The 15,646-nt window shown below is 33.2% G+C and overlaps 1 protein-coding gene across 1 annotated transcript; it reads left to right on the forward strand.

The window, feature by feature from the left end:
* Window positions 1-8,264: 8,264 nt before the first annotated feature.
* Window positions 8,265-10,877, forward strand: LOC128986580 (uncharacterized protein CG13380-like). The gene is made up of 3 exons (XM_054407017.1): window positions 8,265-8,398; window positions 8,607-8,799; window positions 10,691-10,877. Coding segments are annotated over exons 1-3 (279 nt in total). The 5' UTR covers window positions 8,265-8,396; the 3' UTR covers window positions 10,775-10,877.
* The last annotated feature ends 4,769 nt before the right edge of the window (window positions 10,878-15,646 follow it).

Here is a 15,646-nt window from a genome sequence, read left to right on the forward strand (position 1 = left end):
TATATATAGATGATGATGATGATGATATTTTGTTCTGCATCATCTGATGTTTTGCAATATAACGATCAATTACGAAATCTTTGGAAAATCTGAATACTACAATAACTCTTAAAATAATTTCTTATCGAATTATCTTATATCTATTGTACGTGTTGGTACAATAGATATAATTGTACTGAGATATAATTACCAGGATTACTATATATTTAGCTAAGTAAATTCCCTCACCTCATCACATCAGTAAGCCTCTCTATGAGTGATTTTGATCTTTTTAAACCATGGATCTTTCATATAACGTAACACACTAAAGAAATTTAAACAGTTAGTTCTTGAGGGTGTAAAACTCTCTAGCCTCTACTCCTCTGTAGAGGTAAAAGAAACTTACGAAAACCTTGACCAAACAAAATTTACTTCAAAGGGGGGAATGTAACTAGGGTAGAGTACTCACTAGGTGGAGGACCTCTAGGATCGTGGAATAAGTGAACACCAGTTCCAGTATAATAATTATGATTTAATAAAAATAACTAAATGTGCACACATAAAATAAGTACATAAAATGAAGATAATTGTTATACAGTGATATTATTATTATTCAGAATAGAAAAATTACAAATAAAATTGAAATAATATAAATGACTATTTAGAGCCTATTTGGTTTTTATACTCTGTTTCTTGTATAAGGATATTTAAAGAAAATTTCCCTTAACACTTAAATTGTATTTAAAATTTCTTTATACAAAATGATAAGAAATAAAATATTTCCCTTGAGACTTAAATGTTATTAGTTATATGAATCGTAAACACTTAAAACATTCTAAGCTAAATTAAACCCAATATTTACATACAAGTTAGTTCATCCCTCTGATAATATATATTAACTAAACATACATTTAAAATACGTGCTTACGTGGTTAACACCCTAATTTTCAATTATTTACTCATATTTGAAATTGCCTCTATTATTATATACACGTCTATATTAATAGTCTAACTAACAGGTTTATTTATTTGGATTCGTTTTGAATCCTGTTTTATTCAAACTTCAAAATTGCTCTTGTTTAGGTTGACCCCTTTTAGTTTAATTGAGGGATGAAGTTTATATGAATTTTAAAGTAACTCTACTTCGTCTGCCCTATTTTTATATATTTACTTTATCTTTCTTATAGTTTATTTATTTCATTTATATATAGATTTTGTTATATCTTATGGAGTTTCTCCTTAACATTTAAGTTGTGCACGCTACCAATTGAGTGAAGATATTTGGACATACCACAAGACGAGGCAGTTGGGCAACGATTGGAAGGTTCCCCGGGGCGTTCCTTTGGTCACAGAAAACGTACTACTATGACCTACTACTACGTACCTATAACCCTATGGTTATAGTAGTACGTTTTCTGTGCTTTGGTGCGGGCGTAGACTCCGGGGTTGTTCGCTCGAGACTCAAGGGTTGATCCAAGCGTAGTCCTTCCTCTCGTCGTCGGTCGCTCGTCCTATGGGCCGTCCTCTTCGGGTTGCTTTGGTCCTTGGTAGCGTGGTAGTGTAGTGGTGCCTTTGGTCTTGAAGAATAGCCGTGGTTGTGTCCTCGTGATCTTGAGTCTGGTCGGGATCTTAATAGGTGCTTCAAACTACCCTGTTAAGTCACTGTCCCTACTCGATCCGGGACTCCCGACAGTTTCTTCTTTGAAGTGCTACTTCTTGAGACCTCTCCAAGACTGATTAACACTTTTCTTCCCCAAGACCTCCTTTCCCCTCCTGGATTATCGGTTCTTCCCCCCGATGTCTTCGGGAAACGCCTACCCTCCAATCATCGGTGGAATATCTTCGATCATCGTCCTCATTGGCTTCTCCCCTCATGACCAGCCTCCAGATGGCGTGGTGCTGACCGTAAGTAAAATTATTTCTTTATGCATGTAAAATTTCTCGGAATCGATGGGAACAATATTGTTTCTCGTCGATTGTTCCCATCGGCTACAATTTCTTCTACGATGCATTCCAGATCGAAATTCAATCTATGCCTGGCTTGTTCTCAGCCAGGTCTTTGCCCATGAGAACGTGACTTGAACTTGAGATCTTGCGATCATCTTTACTTTTCATTCCTATGAGGGGTCAGCGAACGTTTTGTATTGTTCATGAGTATGTAAAGAAAATGATTTAATAATTTAAATTTTTAATTTCCATATGTTTATAAGGGCATTTAACAACCGCGCAATTAATAAGTACTGTAAACCATATTACTGTAAAAGGCCGGTCTTTGTCACAAAACATACTTCTTTGTATAAGGATTGTTATATAAATGCAGTTGTCATCGTAATTTACAATTATTGATCTGTCTAAGTGTTATTTTTTCAATAAATGTAAATATCTTGTTTGGTAAACAAAGGATGTAATTGAATCTGTAAGTTAAGACAAGTATGCGAAAACTACAGTTTTCCATTAGCTCAAGCCTAAATTATATTGTATGTAATGTAGCTTGTTATATTTCGTTATTTTTGTCACGTAAAAACATTTAAATTCTGTATGATGTATAAACATAAAAAAATTTAACAACAAATTCATTTGAAAGTAAAGTTTAGACATTGGTACGGTCGACATTGGTACATTATCATTGGCGAAAATGCACATGCACATTAACATTAATGCGGCTATGTTCAGTTCAGTTCAAAAATCTGTATTCACATAAAAAACATTTTTTTATACAAATATTCAACCATGTGTTGTAAAACACGTGTGGTTGAAAAACTTAACACTGTCTTGAGTAGGTTCATTTTATTTTAACTGTCTTTTTTCTGTTTAACTTTAAATTCACTGTCACTGATACCTTATATCTAATTAGATTTTTCTCAAACACTTATGGTTCATCCCTTCACTGGCTATTCACTCTTACATACTATTTTATATTTACAAATCGTTTAACGGTATATGCTACATTCGATAATTAATTATTTCACTTTGTTTGATTGAGTTATTCTTTATCAATTCCTTTAATTTATTTTTATATAATTCAATTTTCAAATCCTGCATATTTTTGAGTACTCTAAAATTAAAGTTAAAACATTTTACTACTTTATGGTAACACTGTAACCTGCTTGTGTCTTTCATAACAGGTGGTATCATAAGCATACCCTCAGTATAGTTTCTCGTACTCCTATTAATAACAACTGTTTGAAATAAACTAGTAAACTTTTTATCCTACTAATATTATAAATGAGAAAGTTTGGATGTATGGATGTATGGATGGATGTATGGATGTATGTTTGTGACAAGTGAACGCGAAAAATACTGGTCGGATTGGGCTGAAATTTGGCATGATGATAGCTCACATTCCCGATTAACATATAGGCATATTCTTAGTTCAAAAATCCTTTCGGGCTCCGCCCCAGTGGCTCTGGAGTTTCCCATGTTAACCTTATGAGAAATGGAATTATTGAATCTTAACAGCTGTTTCAATTAAACAAGTTGGTTCTGTTCTATGATGTTCAATGGCATTAAAGTTACAAGGATTACCAACAGGGTGCAGCACTATTATTTCTTTTACATTTATGACAACAGCTAATTTGCAACCAAAAGGTGAGTGAGAGTAGCGAACGAACTTCAACCTGGAGGCGAGTTAGCGTAGCGAACGAGCTAACCTGAAGGCAAGTGAGTGCAGCGAACGAGCTCCAACCTAAAGGTGAGTGAGCGTAGCGAACAAACTTCAACCAGGACGTGATTGAGCCATGCGAACGAGATAATCTTGAAAATTAAGAAGTTAAACGGGACAGAGCCCGCGGGTTACAGCTATTTGAATATAAATATATCTTCTCTAGCTGCATTACGTCCAAGTACTGAAACAGTGGTGCAGCTGAGTCAAATTTCTTTACACCACAAATAGTTTTTAATGTAAGCTTTTGCATTATTACAATTGGTTTAAGTATTGTTGAAAACGTCCCTCCCCAATGAATTAAACCATACTTAAGAGTAGATTCAAACCAGGATAAATAGCGTTCTAAGAAGTTTAGGAGTAATAAACTGTCTCAAATGAAAGAAATTATAGTTAATTTTTCTACGTTTTTTACATAGTTGATTAACATGTGTATGCCATTTTAAATCTGAATCTATATGAAGGCCAAGATACTTGACCGAATCAACAAAATTTATTTTTGTACAGCAACAATCACGAAAACAAGTAACTAAATGACAACGTAGATCGATCTCTTCTTTCAACGACTCTGTCAAATGAGGTTTGTAAGTAAATATCATTGCATTAGATTTAGAAGTATTGACGATTAATTTGTTTCTTATCACCCAATTTGATATTACGTCCAAATCATTATTAATTTTCATCCTCAGTAAATCATAATTGTTAGCACTGCATACTAAAGATGTATCATCAGCAAAAGCATATATCTTCGATTTTAAATCCATTGATAACATGTCATTAATATAAATTGTGAATAAAATTGGTCCAAGCACTCCCCCTTAAGGGACGCCAAGCCTTTGAGAACATACATCTGAGTAAACGTTTTTTATTTTAACCATCCGTTTTCTTTCATTTAAAAAAGTCTCAAACCACTTAAAACTATTTCCCTGAATTCCATATAACTTTAGTTTATGTAATAATATGTCTTGATTAACTAAGTGAAATGCCTTAGTAAAGTCAAGATAAACTCCTATTGTTGGTTTACGCTCATCAACATGATTAACTATCTCGCTTATGTGTCTTTCAACTGCTAGGTCAGTATTTTTACCTTTCATGAACCCAAATTGATTATTTGAAAATAAATTGTTATCTGAAAAATATTTAACTAATTGGCTTTTCACACAAGTTTCTAACAGCTTAGCAAAGGTATTTAAAAGTGATCGGTCGGTAATTATTCATTTGCAATGGATCAGCTGCCTTATATACTGGAACAATGAGTGCTGTTTTTAGACTAGAAGGAAAGTAACCTAGCTTTATACATAAATTAAAAATGTGACGTAATATTGGGACAAAAATCTTAACATTTTCTTTTATAGTATTTATGGAAATACCATCAAAGCCAACAGACTGTTTATTTGGTTTGCTTAAGATTAAACTTTCTAATTCTACCTCAGTAATTTCAGATAAACGTAACCTTGAGCTGCACGCTAGACCGATATCCGGCATGGCGGGGAATCCCGGCCCATACAATTCTCTAATCAGCTTATCCGGCATACCAGTAAAATTGTTATTGAATGAGTCAGCAACTATTTTTTCATTACCCTCAACCTGTACAATTTCATCATCTATATTAATCGATGTTAGTTCATTTTTTGACTTTCTCATAATAGATTTGCATATATTCCAATAAGACTTTGATGCAGCCCTTTACTGCTTCAATTTTAGATGAGTAATAATTAATTTTTTCCCGTCTTTTCAAATTAGAACATTCTCTAGAGAGTTCTTTATATCTATTAAACAAATGTATGTCATAGTGCTTTTTCAATCGAGAGTGAAGTCTGTTTTTTTCATTTATCTTTTTAATTAGTGTGTCCGATATCCATGGAGTTCGATGCCTATTTTTACTGTTAATAGGCCTTAAAAAACTTGATTGCTCAATACATTTATTATAAATATCGTAAAAAACTGTTAGAGATTTATCAACATCCTCACAATCAAACACTGGCATCCAGCTCACTTCAGCCAACCTTCTTTTTAAAATTGAATGATCTACAGCCTTGACAAACTCCTCTTTCAAAGCACTATCACAACTTGTTACGCAATTTACATTAACTCCAGCATGATCAGTAAAGTCATAGTTTTCTAAATTACTATGAAAAATTAAATTAGTCTTACTTCTGATGAATACATGGTCTAAACACTTTACCCAATTTTCTCTCCCCCAAGTTGGCTCATTTATAAACGACTCAAAACCAAATGAGTTCATTATACTTAAATAATAAATGACACTGTTATTTTGTTCTAAAATGCATAAATTTATATCTCCTAACATAATAGCTGTGTTTTTACAATTACTCAAAATACGTTGCAAATCATTGCGGAAAAAATAAAAATCATATTTATAGTTTCTATACAAAGCTATTAAGTCAATTTCAAAAGGTTTATCATTTATGGTAAAAACTAATGTCAGTTTAATTAATTCAACTTCACGTGACTGAAAGCGCGTTCATAATTTAAAGTTAAATGATTAGAAATATAAATTACCACTCCACCAGTCTATGTGTATAAGTTGAGACACGTTTGTAGAAAACACTAAAAAGGCAATCTTCTAAACAATTTTAAAATATTTACAACTTTAATTATATAGAAATGTTCATAACACAGTAAGTAATTCCATTAGTTGCATAAGCTTTTACGTGAGTCTTTTTAATTAATTGAAAATTAAGTCTGTAATAACTCTTAAAATAGCTCCTGTACCGGTACTTGATAATTGCTTGATTTCTAGCAACGAGTACACAAGTTAAAAATTCAACAATGCATTAACATAACAAGCTCTCTTTCACGCTGCAAGACTAGTAAACGGCAGAAGTAAGGCAGAACGGCAGAACTGCGGTATTGGTTTACCATACACGCCTGCAACGATGCGCTGCAAACCGCGCGACGAGTAGCTAAATGAACCGTAGAGTAAGTGAGCCTTCTAATATTTGTAGAGGGTTCACTTACTCTACAGATCATTGTGCCAATGAACTGTAGAGTAAGTGAGCCGTCTTCTATTTGTGTAATAGTTATCATGAAATAGGCTCGTATAGTATACGAGCCTACTCCTGTAATTTATTTAAATTCAGTATTTTGGCTCGTATACTATACGAGCTTATTCCTGAATTATTCAAGAATTCATACGCTTGGCTCATAGGCACAATGATCTGTAGAGTAAGTGAACCCTCTTAATTTATTTGATATTTTTGATCGGCTCGTATAGTATACGAGCCTGTAGTGCAAGTGAACCTTCAATATTATTTACGAAGCTCGTATAGACTATGATTTGTAGAGTAAGTGAGCCATGTGTTTTAAGAATTACATATTTGGAGGCTCATTGTGTCAATGATTCGTAGAGTAAGTGAACCCTAACCAGCATGTCGTACAAAACTGTTTGGAAGTTCAGTGCCTCCTTAACAATATAACTAGGGTGGTCTGCCGTTACACTTTAGACGCATAAATGAGCGAAGCATTATTTAAAGATTGTCAATGGCTAAAGCAGCTAAGAGCTAACACCCTTCAATATGTTCCCTTTCAACAGATTCACCGTTTGTTTGCCCGATATTATTTAAATTCTAAACAATGACAAATTTATCTGATAGTTCATACTGTACCTTTGTAGTGAAACTGGCCATCCTGACCATTTGCTCTTGTACTTTGTAAGTGGGCATAGCAGGATGTACTCGTGCAATCAACATTTGTTCTACAATTTGTTCTACACTCTCTTACAATATTTGCATTATCGGTGCGACGACCAATATTATGACGTGGCCTTTGAGGCATGCTCAAAACAAATATAGCAAAACTGTTACTTCCATTGATAAACTGTTACATTCCAACTTTAACCTATGATGAAAGTAAACATTGAAATGTAAACAAAACAGTTACAAACAATTAACATATGTTTTGTTATTTAAATGAAACGAGATAAACCCATATGTCATAAACCCAATATAATTTTTCTTTCAACTTACATTAAAATAACAAGCGAAATTGCGTGACCCGTAAAATAAAATCCAGAAGGAAATTTGCAAATATTTTTTACCAAAACGTTGTGCTCAGTATTCTTTAGTGGTTGGCCAAATTTCATAACAATTGGTCAAGCCATTACATTCTGAAGCCCTTACAAAGAAGTTACAAAGTGAGGGAAAGTGAGCTTCGCTCAATAAAGCACAATGCACAATAGCCACTGCCACTCAAAAGCTCAGATTCAAGTCAAGTTTCGGAAGTCTCTTCCTTTCGTTCCTCTGTCTTCGTCTGTTCCATTCGTTCAACTCCATTCCATTTTCCATTCCACTACTCCACCCGCACTCACTCACTCCACTCGACTCGACACTCACACAGTCACACACAATTCCCTCTCCCTCCTAACACCATGATTCAACTTGTTCCGACTTGTCTGTGTCTGTAATCTAAAATATATCTTTCCTTTCTCTACTCAAATTTTTATTAAAATTTTAAATTTCGACCTTCAGTAATTAGCCTCATACCTACTTAATCAATATTATATATAGTATTCTTTAGTAGTTCAGGCGTAAACTAAGGAAGAACAACAGGTGAAGTCAGATTTCTGCATTATTGTGAGGTAAAGTGATCAACAATCGGCCAAACAGATGTTTCGTTGTTTAACTTGTTTATATTTGTTAAGTCTTGCTGTTGCTGAATATTCCAATACAATCTCGACCATTTTAATTATAAAGTTTGTAAGTTTAAGGCCTATTTACAATTCACACATCATATTATGTAAGTAAGCCATATTAGCTCAACATAGGTAGTTTTATGTACCCTAGGTTATTAATAAATGTAGGCCAAGCGAAATTCAGGTCTCCAGTATTTCTCTAAGTTAAAAGACTGGGAACTTTCCTGTACAGAACTTAGTTAAGGACAAGTCTAAGTTAGTAGGTACTTATTTTCTCCGTATAAGTTACAATTTAGGCTACTTAATTTTTAGGGATTTCTCCACTACTGCAAACATGCCAAATCGCCATCAACCACGAAGAAGGAGATACCCACCTAAGCAGACAGAACCCCGTCCTATGCCAGAAAACTGTATTTGCCTTCGACCTAAGGCTTTAGTTGTATGTAAAGCTTGTGGCCATCATCTGATCAGCCGAAAACGAATTCCTTGCCCAGCCCACCCGCAGGTAAGATCCCATGTGAACTAAGTTAGATGCTCCAATGGATCCTTGTCTCATGTTAAATAACTGAACTAGGCCTAAAATGAAATATGAACAGGGTTTGATTTTCCAATTGAGTACAAGGGTAAATCTGAACTTTTTGGACTTTTCTTTTAAACCTTCCTAAGTTTATAAACCATTCCTACGATTCTAAAAAAAAATCAAATAGGCTACCATAACACATTTTTTAAGGTGCGGAAACCACTGCAAATTGCAAAAATTTACGGAACTACTTTCTCAAGGTGCGGAGCAAATCGCACGCCAAGGAACATGGGGCGGAGTGATACAGGGGCCTGTTTCATAAAATCCCTGTGGTAATACAGTATCTATATTACAGGACCTATTAAATTTCAATTTACAATCAGCCTGTAAAACAGAGCATATTTTTAGGGATTTCCACTGGGCAATAGTGGGGCGGGACTTACCGGAGGGTCTGGGGGGTATGGAATGCCCCACATCGAAAAGGGGGCATTTCATAATTGTTCACCTTATATTTTGCTATACAACATTCAAAAAGTTTATCCTCTGTCAAATCATCTATTTTTTGTAAGTTCAATGATTTAGCTTTCAAACCCACCTCTGACAATATCACCACTCCTCCCCCAGATGTGGTTGTTCGACTGTATTCTGAAGTTACTGAAAATTTGTTTAAATTAAATCTCTCCATTTCACATTTTGTCATATTATGTTCAGTTAATACTATTAGCCTATATTAGGTTTAATTTCTTCAAGAACGATCTCTAAAGATTCCTTTCGGGAATCCAAATGTTGAATATTTTGGTGAAAGATTTTTAAAAAATTTGAGAATTTAGAATTTTTTTCAGATGAATTTAAATTTTTAGACCTATTGTGAATTTTTGAGCTCAGGTCAGATAGCATGGGCATAGGGGTAGCAGATGGGCATAGGGGTGCCCAAATGCTAAATCCGTTGGCACTGTATACAAACTTGAAAATGTTGGTTTGTCATGTTACAATTAGGTAAACACTGTCTGTGATCAAATCGAATACATTTTTCACCTTTCTAACCTCTTAGACTACAACCTGGTGGGCTTAGATTATAACAAAAATACAGTTTTTAGGAAAATACGAGAAATCATTAACTTTAAGTGATTCATTGATTGTAACATAACAAAAATTTATCAAATCAATTAATATTTATTCAGATATTAATCCAAAGGAACAACATTCAAACAAAATTAATCTAAAGGGTTTAGTATTTTTAATTAGTATGCTACTATTTTGATAAAATAATTTTATAACATCTTAATAGTATGTTTGTTAATAGCTGTATGGTGGGGGGGTGTAATTAACAGCTGTGTCTAAGGAATGTCGGCCTTAGTCACTAACAAGACTACAAGATCGCGCCACTCATCCTACACTCATCTCCATTCATACTTGGCTTAAAATACCTACTATGTAAGGTCGCCATTCCATTGAACAGTATTAACAGAACATGGCTGTTGTCAATAAGCTTTAAAAAAACTGTGATTTTAATGTTCTGTAACATGACTATTGCAGTTAATGTTAAATCTTTTTATATGGTTAGAGAAGATGGTTTGAGAAAGGGTTTGCAGTAATTAGTCGGCATTTGTTTCTTTCGCAAGAGTCTAATAATCCAATTACCAGTACTAAGTTTATACTAGAAGGGCCAGTGATGTTTGGAGTCAAGACTGGACACCCATGAAGCGGAACCAATAGACACTGCCGGAAGTTCTCATACTGCCAAAATGTTTATCCTCTCTTAACTGTGATGTTTTTAATAGTAGTTCACATTACTTTAGTGTCTAACAGAAAAGATCATGATAACTTAATTTACTGGTTATTGTGTTTGTCCTTATCAATGGATTTTCTTTTGTAGACCATCTTCTTAATGGACTTGGACCTATGCCCAAAATGCCACAACGAAGACACCTGGCTGAGAGAATATCCTTGCGGCGATTAAGTCTTGGGGTCATCGTTCAAGTCATTTTATTTCAACCTATTGATTTTTATGTTTAAATTATTTGTGCAATGTGGTACAAAATAAGTTTGTTGATTTTTATTTTAATTTATGTTTTTTGTCGATGGTGGAAGGATAGACCACCGAAAACGTTGCTTTAGTTTTAGTTTTGTATACTTGAGTGTTTCAATTTTGAACATTTATTACAAAAATATTGTATTTGAAAAATTGAAACACCCAATAATTTGAGACTGATTAAAAAGTCAATAGCCTACTCATAAGAGACAAGTTGTAAGACTGTAACTGTACATAAATATTGTACTTTTAGTGAGTTAGGTGACATGTACCGGTGATTTAATGTCATTACCTGTCTTGAATACTGTAATTTGTTGTACAATGAAACTTGTGATAGTAATTTACCACAAGGTACTTTCTCATTAATCCATTTTTTAATCCATCCTTAGTTCCTGTTCGGTTTTTTACCATCAACTAGATTGCAGGATTAAAAATTCAAATTATTATAAATACAGTACTAAAACTTGAATATTTTCAAACAAATAGTTTGTTTTATAAAAAAGGAGAGTTAAAATATAATTATTTATGATGATAAAAAAAAAAATTATTACATAGTATTGTATTTTATGTACAATTCTTTTCTCATAAATTGCATCACACTTCAACCATGTCGTGTAAAACCAACCATTGAAGGACACGGGATTACCAGAATATATTTGCCAATAAAACTTAACTTTAGGTACCTAATGCATGTGGGTGGTAACTAGAATAAATTAACTTTACAGCATATGCAAACTACAGTAGCCTACCATATTAGACAAAAGCATCCAACTACACTCTATACAGCTGTGTGTTTACAGGCTGTACACAATGTGTGAGTCATAAAACTGCAGGCGATGTACTTGAGCAAACTCAAAGTAAATACATGGAATAATAAACAATTATCAATCAAAAGAGAAATAAACTTGTTCATGCTCTAAATATAAATTGTTTTTTTTTTTTACTTGTAAATTAAATCTATTGGGAAAAAACATAGCTGTGTGAATGGTTTGGAAGTCAAGTAACAATTTGTTGTTCAAATTTGATCTCTATTTAACTTCTGATTTGTAGATAATAAAATTTAGTGTCTTATTAGTAAATATTCATATTTTTTTGCATAATTATTTCAATATGAAAGAAGGAATCGTGATGATCCACCAAGCTCGCGGAAACATCCTGAATTTCCAATATTGCAAAATATTATACAGCTTCCGCTATCATTTCAATATTCCAAGATTTGCATCCCAAGCATTATTGTAATTTCAACTTCAGCTGGTGGAGGTACTTAGATGAAGTTTTATATACATACAGATTTTGGTATTTGAAACTTGAAGCTTTGACTATTAATATGTCAATGCTTGTGGTTACTTTGATAATCTTGTCCTCAAATAATTATATATCAACATTAACCACATTTCAAGTATTTCAAAACTAACTGATGGTTACCACAACTATTTTATCACCTGAGTCTTAAGAAATAAATTAAGTAGGCATACGAAAATTCAAAATAGTGTTTATCTTTTTTTCTATATGAAGTGTCCTTAAAATCTGTCTAATGAATTCACATAGTAGTTAAAAGGGCAATTTGTTAAGAAGTGTCTAATAAGACTATTTCATAATCAGGTTTAGTAGTTCAATGGATTACCTTGTTCAACATGAATACATATTTTCCTATGAAACAGTCACCTCAGATAACTTACAACCTATATTCGTTGACGTTTTTCAATTAATTGCTATTTGCGACAATCTCGTTTTTGAATCTCAATACAATCCTCGGTTTTAGAAAATTTAAGTAAATCATCGTTAATATCTTTCAACATTATTTGACATTTGAACCTGAACCTATCCAAATTTCAGAGGATTCTTAAGAGATTCTTCGTATTTAAGTTAAGTTTCAAAGTTTTAATGTTTAAGTTTTTTTGACAGATGTCTATTATTGGTTTTGTTTGTTTGTAATAAAGTTTATCGTTTTAATTTATAAGAGTGTACATCTTTCTTTAACATAACCTTGTTAATATCTTTCTTAAAGTTATATATATTTTCTCAGAATATTTTCAAACTGTTTAAAGCATCATCCCATGGTTTAAATTAGTTACATAGTGACCAGTTTTGCCATGAGCCTTAAATATAATCTTACTGGCAGAGTACCCGTCCTTCGTACGGGATTGGCATATAAGTATGGAATGCTTTTTGCAGTTATACTCAAGCTTTGATTTTGCAATGGGAGAGGACACAGTTTGATAAAATTTGCTTCTTTGAAATTACGGTATACTATAGTATGTATTATATCTACCATAGCCATGATGTTCTACACTTCACCTAAGCAATACAGAAAAATAAATTATTATTATTAAGATTCGCAAAATATCACAAATTATTCATGAAATTAAAAACATAGACATAACTGTAAACAATCCTACTTTGACAGTTATCTGTGAGTATCACAGTTTTTTGTTGCTACTTAGTTCAAATTTAATTAGCTGTTTTCATAAATGAAAAAAATAACAGTGCTGCACCCTGTTGGTAAATCTTTTAACTTTTAATGCTTTTGCAGATCATAGAACCATTTTTTTTTTTAGTCGAAACAGCTGACTAAATTCTTTAATTCCCTTTCAATATGAATACTCATAAGTTTAACATCGGGAACTATAGAGCCACTGGGGCGGAGCCCGAAAGGTTTTTTGAAATAAGAATATGCCTATATGTTAATCGGGAATGTGAGCGATCATAATGCCAAATTTCAGCCCAATCCGTCCAGTAGTTAATGTGAGATTGAACTTCAAACAAACACACAAACTTTCACATTTATAATATTAGTAAGATAAGATGGGTTGAAAAAGCAAATATATCAAACATATCAGTAGTAACATAGTAGAACTTCCACTTTCTTAAGTGAGCCTAATTCAACAAAAGTGGCTGAAAGTTATGCGATGTTATTGCCGCCTAAGAGTTAAGTTTAAAATTACTATGCTGCCACTAAAGAACCACTAAATTTTAGTTTCCTGCGGAGTGTTGGTGAAGATGAAAGAAAGTTGACAACTACAAGTGGAAGATTTGTTGCAGCACGCTTTGCGCAAGCAACTTGTAGAAAACTATTGGAGAACTGTTCTTCCTCCACACACCCCGGACTTGTAAGTAGTTTACTTGTCTAGCCCACCTACAGTAAACGTGTCAGCTTGGGTTCATGGCAGTTTAGACAGGACGGGTTTATCTTTGTGAGATGTGCCCAAAATCTTTTAACTTTATTATCATATTACAAAGCTGAAAGTTTGTGTTTGGGGCTCAATCACACATTAAAGCTGTGTTTACATGAGGCCAGTAGAGCTGGCAGGTTATGGTACCTATATGAAGTTACCTTAACCAAGTAACCTGTCTGCCAGGCTTTACTACTGGTTGGATTGGGCTGAAATTCAGCATGACAATAGCTTACATTTCCCACTAACAAATAGGCATATTCTCATCTTCAAAAATCCTTTTGGTCCGCCCTAGTGGCTTTTAGTTTGAATTTTCAAAACATAAACAGTTGTAGATACTGACAACACACAATAGAAGAAAAAGAGAAGTAAAATTAAAAAAAGAAAAACTGCCAAGCATCCAGTTGTGTCACCTGTTTTGGGATAAATTGTACGCATACACCATTTATTTCTTTTGTTGTATGATATTATTTATAGTTATGCCCTTGTGGGGAAGCAACAGGTAAAAGCTACTTTAAAGTCGGGACCACGAAAGTTTGCAGTTGGCAGAAGCCAATCACAAGACATGGCTAGTGCGACGTTGCCGACACTAATTAAAGTACTAACAATATTTTCAAATCAGTTGGTATTATTAGATTTGGCAACACCGCACTGTCCTCATTGGCTCCTTCGAAGTCATGTAGTAAACAGGCTCCTCCCTCAACTGCAAACTTTCGTGGTCCCGACTATAGGTAGTAATCTAATAGATTTTGGTGTAAAAAAACTACAACTGAGGTTAAAATATATTTTACAAATAGGTTTTATTCCATCAACAAAGTTCATCAAAAGTACAAGCAATAATAGTTTATGAAATTTATTGCAGGCATTCACCATTTTCACATTTCCAACAGTGTTGTGGCTAGGTTACAAAAATATTTTGTATCACAATTTAATATATAGTTTTAAAAAATAAAACATCATTTACAAAAGGTAAATTTTACCTCTGTTTACAAAACTTTCAAACATAAACAATTAGAGAGGTACAAGTATGCCAGTAACACATTAAATTATGTATAACAAACAGTATGTTATTAAGATGAGTTTACTCTAGGAAATCACATTTTTGATAATTTAAGACCAAATTTTAACTAACTTCAGTAGGGGCAACTGAGTAGTAGAGATCAACTGCCAGTAAAGTAAAGGCAAACCATTTATTAGCCTATTAGCATTACAACAGTCCAAGTTAAATTGTACAATCTTATTAAAAGTAGAACCTCGATTATCCAAATTTGAGAAGAGGATAACAATCACTTCATTGATCTAAAAATCATTATTGACTCAGTTTTCATACTGAATTATATAACATGCAAGTTAATACTTTCTTTCCTTCAGAGTTTATTCAAAAGTGGACGTATATCAGGTCGTCTTGGTTACTGATATCAAATCACCGGTTTTCTTACCATTGTAATGTCATCTGTGAACTAACTAGAAGAAACAGATTTTTAGCTTATCAAATTTCTTAATTTTTTCCCCTTTTCATAGAACCGTACTCTAATGCAATTATTATCATAACAATTATTTATAGTGTATATTTTATTAAAATTTATCAAAATAGCAAACATTTTATAATTTTTTTACTAGTTTTAAG

The sequence above is a fragment of the Macrosteles quadrilineatus genome, unplaced genomic scaffold (genome assembly GCF_028750875.1).
Source record: "Macrosteles quadrilineatus isolate MER2022 unplaced genomic scaffold, UCM_ALF_1.0 Scaffold_2__2_contigs__length_208266976, whole genome shotgun sequence".
Taxonomy (NCBI): Eukaryota; Metazoa; Arthropoda; class Insecta; order Hemiptera; family Cicadellidae; genus Macrosteles; species Macrosteles quadrilineatus.

Bases quoted from the DNA above. Each gene is read 5' to 3' on its own strand.
- LOC128986580 (XM_054407017.1), top strand. The intron at 8,800-10,690 runs GTAAGATCCCAT...TTTCTTTTGTAG, and splicing joins CTTGCCCAGCCCACCCGCAG to ACCATCTTCTTAATGGACTT.